This window comes from Archocentrus centrarchus, chromosome 24, assembly GCF_007364275.1.
Source record: "Archocentrus centrarchus isolate MPI-CPG fArcCen1 chromosome 24, fArcCen1, whole genome shotgun sequence".
Lineage (NCBI taxonomy): Eukaryota > Metazoa > Chordata > Actinopteri > Cichliformes > Cichlidae > Archocentrus > Archocentrus centrarchus.
The window spans coordinates 16,542,196-16,550,569 of NC_044369.1; the positions used below are offsets into that span (position 1 = coordinate 16,542,196).

At 41.7% G+C, this 8,374-nt stretch overlaps 2 protein-coding genes across 6 annotated transcripts in view; one reads left to right on the top strand and one right to left on the bottom strand.

Moving 5' to 3' along the window:
- LOC115774339 (disheveled-associated activator of morphogenesis 1-like) overlaps positions 1–1,448 on the top strand; it is a 41,785-nt gene extending 40,337 nt beyond the window's left edge. For 3 of the 4 annotated variants that reach the window (XM_030721554.1, XM_030721556.1, XM_030721555.1), the window contains one exon: positions 46–1,448. In XM_030721554.1, coding sequence (XP_030577414.1) covers positions 46–258 — 213 coding nt within the window. In that variant the 3' untranslated portion in view covers positions 259–1,448. The remainder of the gene's footprint in view (positions 1–45) is intronic. The other variant, XM_030721557.1, reaches the window with a different exon arrangement.
- l3hypdh (trans-L-3-hydroxyproline dehydratase) lies at positions 1,436–7,481 on the bottom strand. Of its 2 annotated transcripts, none has more exons than XM_030721558.1 (6): positions 7,399–7,481; positions 5,094–5,602; positions 4,828–4,997; positions 4,137–4,259; positions 2,923–3,060; positions 1,436–2,418 (listed from the first exon to the last, which is right to left on the bottom strand). In XM_030721558.1, exons 2-6 carry the CDS (start codon positions 5,569–5,571, stop codon positions 2,293–2,295), a joined length of 1,035 nt encoding a protein of 344 aa, XP_030577418.1. In that variant the 5' UTR covers positions 5,572–5,602; positions 7,399–7,481; the 3' UTR covers positions 1,436–2,292. The 2 variants fall into 2 exon arrangements, with proteins under 2 accessions (XP_030577418.1, XP_030577420.1); XM_030721560.1 differs by having other exon boundaries at positions 5,094–5,578; positions 7,399–7,473.
- Positions 7,482–8,374: the final 893 nt, after the last annotated feature.

Here is an 8,374-nt window from a genome sequence, read left to right on the forward strand (position 1 = left end):
CTCACTCCTTGATCTTTAAACACCGGTTTTCATTTGTGTTCCCAGCTAAGAGAACAGAGGGAGAAGGAGCGAAAGGCCCGGAAAGCGAAAGCGAATGGAGAGGAGGACGGCGGCGAGTTTGATGACCTGGTGTCAGCACTGCGATCAGGCGAGGTCTTTGACAAGGACTTGTCCAAGATGAAACGTAACCGCAAGCGGATCAACAGCCAGAACACGGACTCAGGCAGGGAGCGACCAGTCACAAAGCTCAACTTCTAAACGTGCTCACCCACTCTCACCCCTGCTCATCATCATTAGCCTCCCTGTGGGTCGAACTGACATCCACATTCCTCTTCACCCTCCTCCACTCCCACCCACCTCGGCTCGGGTGAACCACAGCATTGTGTCATCGCAGCAGGGCCACACACAGCACAACATGATCAGACCTTTCATCCTCTGAAATTTTGATAAGAGACGGAGCAAAAGCCAGAAGTTGATACTCTTGGACCAAACCAGAGGGAGGAATGAAACGTCTTGAAAAGTTTCCTTTCAGGTGCAAAAGATGTTCACAGGTGTTTGATAGGATCTGTTCGGTGTCGTTTTTGTACGTGAATCTATGCACAGAGTGAAATGTGCAGCCAGCTGACTGTTTGAGGCTGGAAGCTCGATCCAAGCACGAAGATGATTCCACTAAATGGGGCCATTTTGTATAGACTGAGGCACGCTGCTTTCACCTGCTTGGATTTTCCGCGAGATCATTTGTGGAGAAAGACTAGACCTGAGCTTCCTCTAGAGGCTGCTGCACTCTTGCAGTCACAACCATGACGGGACTGAGAACCTGCGTTAAAACCAGATGTGGTTTTAACTGCCGGTGACACAGCTGTCTTTTTTTTTTTTTCTTTCTATTCATCTTTATTGGAGTGCAGCATTTATATATCTGATCACTGTATGTTTTATTTGAACATTTTCCTGTTAAGAGCTGGCCTTAACTCTGATTTTTTTTTTTTTTTTTTTGTGTGTGTGTGTGGGTACTCTCAAAGGCCTGGGCCTAATCTGCAATTTCTCAATAGGTGTGGACACTCATGTCATAGATTACAGACATCCATAGTATATAAGAGTGTGTGCTTGTTACGCATGCACATAGGAATTCATAAAGCTAAATACCATTGAAACCAACAATTAATGCAATACACTTGTTTTCCCCTCTGAAGAGAGTGCCCTCCTTTAATGTTTTTATTTGAGTAGATGAAATGCTGGCTGGATTTACACTGCATCAAAAGGAAGAAAAAAAAATCTGCTCCACATGTGGTGATTTCATTCTTGTAGAAAACATCACATGTTGACGTGTAAGTTTCCCCTTCAGCTGTGTGAGTCCATCCAGTGTCCGACACCTCCACCCAACTTTTATAATTTAAAAACTGCCTTCCATTGTACAATGACCTGATGACGATAATAAATGGGAGAAAACAGTTGTGACTTCTATCATTTAGTTTGCCAGCACATGCACTTTCACACAGCATTAACTGATTAAAAAAAACAAAACAAAACTACTAATTTATTGCCACTACAACCCTCAACAGGAAGTGGAAGCATCTTTTAACGTGTCGAAATTTAAACCTCAAAGGTAACTAGCATCGTGGCACCATCTAGTGGTCAGTAAATGCAACACAACATTTAAGGCATACCCCCAAACTTGAAGCGTTTTAACATGAGCTGATTCTTAAATGTCAGCATCACTGCACTGGTCATTCACTCTAACATACGTATTACTGTTGTTTATTATTATATACAATGAAAGTCACAGTTCAGTATCAAGAATATTTTAGATTTTCTGAATAGCAGCACGTTTCCTCTTAGCTGTTTGTCAGATCCATCCATCTATGTTTTCTACTGCTCATCTGGGGCCCTGTTGTGAGGGTAGCAGTCTATGCAATGAAGTTGGACATGGCTGAAACACCTCGTCTAGGAGGAACCCAGGAGGGATCCTCAACTGATAGTGATGGAGTAGCAGCTCTACTCAAAGTCCCTCTCAAATGACCAAGCTCCTCACCTTCTCTAATGGTTAGTTATATACTTTGCTAATCTATTAAATATAATTTAGATCAATATAATAATTCACAAGATACATAATAGTTGGTACTTTTGCTTACAACAAATTAAGGAATAATTTTCTTATTTTTTTTTTTTTTTTTAATTCAATTTAGCACTCAGGTAAAGCAGGCAATAAGTGACTGTCTTCATTATAGATCCAAGTCTTGGTCATCTAAAAGATTTCCTGTTCCTGTGTTTTTGTGTACATCACTGAAAACCTGCTTACTTCAGCAGAAAACCATTAGTCAGTTTATCATCTGCCTCTTGCACAAAGCGTGAAACTCCGGTGTAAAAAGCTCTGCCGGCGACTTCCACCACTACAGCCTTGAAGTCTCCACACTTCGTCTCCTGAACAGAAAGAATCACACGAAAATGCACACACATTTTTAAACAGACCAAACTGATGGTTCAAGTTTTAGCTTTACTTATTTAAGGCGAGGTCGCCTATAAGTGTGCATAAAGCATACAAACAAATATGTAAACAGGAAAAAAAAAAAAAAAACTGGACCTGCTACAACAAACAGTTAAATGCCTCATATCAATCCACAATGCAGGCAAAATGATCAGCTGATTTTTATTTTATTTATTTATTTATTTTTAAAGAGATGCATGCAATATGTAAGGTGGCTAATTTTGAGGGCATGTGATTCATTTACAGTCAGTCCACACATCAGGGTGCACTATTTTGGTGTAATTATTTAATGCCATAAAATAATCTACAGCTTAATAAGTCTAAATTCTGACTCATTCTTTTGGTCTTTTTACAGCATGCACTCCTTTCCTTTTTCCATCTATGCCTTTGAACACAAGGCAGTCACCTTTGTATCACAAGAGAGCAAAAAGTCCCCATACCTCGACAGCCTTCCCTGTGAACTGGGATCCAGTGGCTCCGCTCTGAAACGTCCTGGTCTGGTTCAGCTGGATGAGACCTTTATGATACTGAAGAGCCACTCGAGCGGTGACACCAGAACCAGTTGGGCTTCGGTCCACCTGAGAACAGAGTTTAAACCTCCTGAGGTATGAAGTTAAGATGGTACCAATGAACGTGACACTGACTTTGTTTTCTTTTAAAGATTTCAAACACTTGAACATTCAAGGAGGATTCAATTAATGGAAGTAAGGACAAAGACTGACCAAAGCAACACTACACTTAGACCATTTTATTAGGCAACAAATGCACGAATCATTTTTTTCCATATAGCTCTCCTGAAAGTATGGAGTCCCCAAAAGGTCAAAAATGGGTTTCTTTTGTAAATGACTTCTGTTTCCTTGTAATGTGCCTTGTTTTCCTGTGTGTGTTTGTCCATTTCACTTACAGAACACTTCCAGTTAAACAAACAGGCTCTGCAGATACTACACAAAGGACAGATGATGTGACCACTTTACGTAATGCTCATTATTCATTGTAAAAGGCCGATCTCCAACAGTGTCTAGCTGCTGGCTGTGAGCACAGCCAGAGCTGCTCTTCCTTGGCTGTAACGGGTGTAGCTCAGACTAATATAGCTGCTCCAGCTTGTGATGAAGCTGTGGTTGTGGCTGTAGCACTTCCTGGAAGCTGCAGTGCTTTGAAGACAAATGTACTACCACAAAGGAGATCAGTAATACATGAACTGTAATATAATACTCAGAACTACTGCATGTAGGTGCAGTATGTTATGAACATTGGGAGGGTTAGACAGGATTAAAGACTGTATTTAAAGATGGCTGTAGCTGGAGGACATAAAAAGAAAAAAAAAAAACCCTCAAAGCCAGTAAGATTTGCCTGCAACTGCACTGTTTCTAATGACCAGCAGGGGGAGACTCCTCTGGGTGCATAAAGAAGCTGGATTGTATCGAAGTCTGACCTCTAAACATTTTCCTGATGAGTTTAAGGTCTCAATCAGCGTTTTCAAGGTTTTTCTGAGTACATGTTCATTTTTTATGGTCCCATTTAGAGTAAAATAAGAGATAAATCAGGGTATGCTTTAGTTTGTGGCTACCTTGTAACTGATTAATCGCTATTATATAAATGTGCAGTGTCCAGTCAGATCCACTCCTCGTTCATCACATTCAACTAACTTAAATACCTGAGCTTCTGCAAACACACAGATATTGGCGGTGGGTTCAGGGCAGTAATCATCTTTTCCGTCTGTTAGGATGGTGCCATACAAGAAGGCCAGATCGTCACTGGTTGGATGATGCAACTTCACCTGAAGGATAATAAGAAAACACACTGAAATAAAGGGAAAAGGTTTGTTGGCAATCCTTTGGTTTACTCCCAGTTAGACGAAGAATGCTCCAGGGGGAAAAATAACAGAGAGCAAGTCTCAGCATCAGTTTATGCTGCAGAATATGGTTGAGACCACCATACTGTCCGCATACTTTTGAACATCACGTTGATTATAGGTGAATTCAAGCTGTGAGTTCATGTACTGCTCAGATTTGCAGCTATTGGCATCTAACGCTGCAATCTTTCATTACAGGCCACATAAATATTGCCAGATGTTGCCTGTGGCCTCTAAAAATATCTTCCACATACATTTTAGCCATAATAAGACAACGCTACAAAAGCAGAGCTGTTGTATAAATGCAGGAGCTGCCAAATTAAACCAGCTCTACACAAGATCGGGCCTAAATTTTGCAAATATCAAATTAAAGTATGGATTTTCTTTTCATTCTTAGACTCACCTTATATTATTATTACTATTGTTGCCCGTTTTTTGTCCAATGATACAGCTGAGGTTTTTTAAAAAAATGTATTTCCTGTCAGCTGCTCACCTGAGATTTGACAGCGCTGGTCACCGCTGTGGCTACGTCGACAAGATCCCGAGTCCTGGACTTGGACACATCCAGACCAAACCTCTGGGCATTCACAAAAGCATAGAAGGCTCCGCCGTAGCTGATGTCAACTGTTACCTCACCAAACCCCTCCACTGTCACCGTCACATCTGGTTTAAAAAAAAAATAAAAATAAATAAATATTATTTAATTAGCCCTACAGAACATTAAAAACACAAGAGAACAGTTAAGGTGATTTTTGCTACCTGTGGCAAATGCAAACGCTGGCACGCTGAGAAACCTCACTCCTCCTGTTTTTCCCTCAGAGTACTCAACAAAAGCCTTCACCAGACCACAGGGACAGTGGATGTTTACTTGTGTCTCCGGTGACTGTGGCTCTTTCACCAGTTTGTAGTCCACAGCGAAGCGTCCCAGCGCGATGACCGCGTGGCCACACATGGTGCTGTAGCCCTCGTTGTGCATGAACAGCACCGCCAGGTCGGCTTCGGGTAATTCGCTGTCCACGATCAGGGCACCGTACATGTCGTAGTGTCCCCGGGGTTCATACATCAGCACCCTCCTGAGGTGGTCCAGATGTTCGCGGACGTAACGACGTTTGGAGAGCACGCTGTCGCCTTTGACCTCTGGGTAGCCGCTGAGGATGATCCGTAAAGGCTCTCCACCCGTGTGCATGTCGACCACCGACAGCTCGTCTCCCTCGTGAGGTGGAAGCTGTATTTCCATCTCAGCGCTAATTTCAGAAAGCAAAACAATCCTTTGGGATAAAATACATTAATATTTTTCAGATTTCAGAGCATACAGTATCAGTGTGCAATTATTAAGATCCAGTGCAGCCGACTGGTTGTGACAAGAGATACAATTCGGTATATTAGTGAATAATAAGCTTAGATTGTAATTTTAATAAATACTTCTTTGAGAAAACTTTTAGGAGTTTAAACACAGTCTGCCTGAGAGTGTCATTTGAAAATTGTTCTTTACATTTGGTCTGGTACAAAGATTGGAATGGAAAGGAGTGAAAAAGCAGCCAATGTCTAAAGGAAAACTTTGAAAGACTTTCAGAAAGCCTAAAGAACTATGGCTCGAGACCACTTAAAAAGTTCTGGTTGCTTGGAACAAGGTAAAAAGAAGAGAGGAGTGGCTCAAATCTTTTGCATGACACTGTAGATATATACACTATATTGCCAAAAATATTCACTCAACTGCCTTCCCATTCTTAATCCATAGGGTTTAATATGATGCTGGCCCACCCTTTGCAGCTATAACAGCTTCAACTTTTCTTGGAAGACTTTCCACAAAGTCTTGGAATGTTTATGGGAATTTTTGACCATTCTTCCAGAAGCGAATTTCTGAGGTCAGACTGATGTTGGACGAGAAGTCCTGGCTCACAGTCTCCACTCTAATCCATCCCAAGGGTGTTCTATCAGGTTGAGGTCAGGACTCTGTGCAGGCCAGCCAAGTTCTTCTAAACCAAACTCACTCATCCATGTCTTTATGGACCTGCTTTGTGCACTGGTGCGCAGTCATGTTGGAACAGGAAGGGGCCATCCCCAAACTGTTCCCACAAAGTTGGGATCATGAAATTGGCCAAAATGTTTTGGTATGCTGAAGCATTAAGAGTTCCATTGACTGGAACTAAGGGGCCGAGCCCAACTCCTGAAAAGCAACCCCACACCATAATCCCCCCTCCACCAAAATTTACACTTGGCACAAAGCAGTCAGCCAAGTACGTCCTCCTGGCAACCACCAAACCCAGACTCCTCCATCGGATTGCCAGATGGAGAAGCCTGATTCTGTTGCTCAGCCACAGAAACCCATATTGTGAAGATCTCTACACACTACAGTATGTGCCTCAGCATCCGCTGACCCCGCTGTGACTTTGAGAATGACAGCAACGCAGCTACAATCACTTCCACTGTATTATAATCCCACTAACAGTTGACTGTGGACTATTTAGTAGTGAGGAAATTTCATGACTGGATTTGACAGGTGGTACCACGCTGGAATTCACTGAGCTACCAATTCTTTCATAAATGTTTGTAGAAGCAGTCTGCATGCCTAGGTGCTTAGTTTATGATCACTGTGAAAGCCACTGACCATCTAACTACTGTAAATCATGTGGATTCATACTTCAGATGACATCTGTTAATTCTAAGTAAGCAACAATCTTGCTTAATAGTTTCTGAAACTAAACAGCACATGTTACAAACATATTTCAAAGATGCGATAACGTGCTGTCAGCTGTGAAGCTTAATGCTTGGATAAAGGAGAAACTGTTGAATGGCGATACAAAGACACACGAGTTTGTGATATACTAATATTTGCCCTCTCGGGTGAGGAAATATTTTCCATGCTGTCCATGTTATTATTATACAAACTCTTTTCCCAATGAAAACAAATCATTTCAGAAGTTTGGATGGCTTCAGTAGGTGCGTAACGGAGCGCATACTGCAGGGGCTCTTCAGTAAAACGCTCTGGAAAAAGGCTGCAAAAATCCAGCGCTCACTTAACCACACAGCTCGAGAAAGGAAAAGAGCTGTTAAATATGCTTACCTGGTTTCAATTTTCTCTGTGTTCGGATGTTCAGATCTCAAACTTCTGCAGACCAGGTATTTTTTTCTGTGCGTGTACAAAAAAAAAAAAAAAAAAGGAGTTTCAAGCCACAAAGACACTAAAATGAGACATTAGCGCCACCCTCTGTTCTGGAGGACTGAATGAGTCATTTAACAAACTACTCAGTTCAGCAATCATTCTCCAAACAGCCCAGTTTTATAGTCACACAGATATGCAGACATGTAAATGGTTATATAACCATTTAAAACTGATTAAGAGTGTTTCTGATTAAGGATTGTATCCAGGACAAGATTTATTTGTTTCCAAATAATAAATGAATTTTGCTTGAAATTAAATCAAACAAAATAATCACAATTACATGTGTATTTATGTTCTGTGCAACAATCCTGTTTCCAAAGCTGCTTGGATGTTGTGTAAAATGTGAATAAAAATAAGATCTCAAATAGCTGTTGTCTTCTCTAGCTGAGGCCATTTAAGACAGACTGAGCTAAAGTGGAAATGATGGACCAGAGGTACCATCCAGCTTGTTATGAGCACACAGTTTGAATGTCAGTGTGGTGAGAAAGAGGCACAGAAGCCCAGGTTAGGAGAGCAGCATTAGATCTTACCAAGGTAATAATATTAAGATTAATGGGCCTTCTATTTGCCTTTTTAGAGTAAAGTTGGCCTTTTTCTGGGAGTCAAAGGTCAGGGGTTTAAATCCCGGCCAGACGATGCATCCAGTGAGGGTCCCCAGGCTTGAACCCCCTTTCTACCCAAGCTTACCTTGGAATATGAGCATGAGATATGCCAGGTCTGCATCAGCACAAATGAACCAGCTGCTAAAGCAGGGCTCTTCAACTCGAGAGCCCCTGTCCTGCAGGTTTTAGATGTGTCGCTGCTTCAACACACCTGAGTCAAATATAGAAGTCATTAGCAGGACTCTGGAGAACTTGACTGCATACTGAGGAGGTAA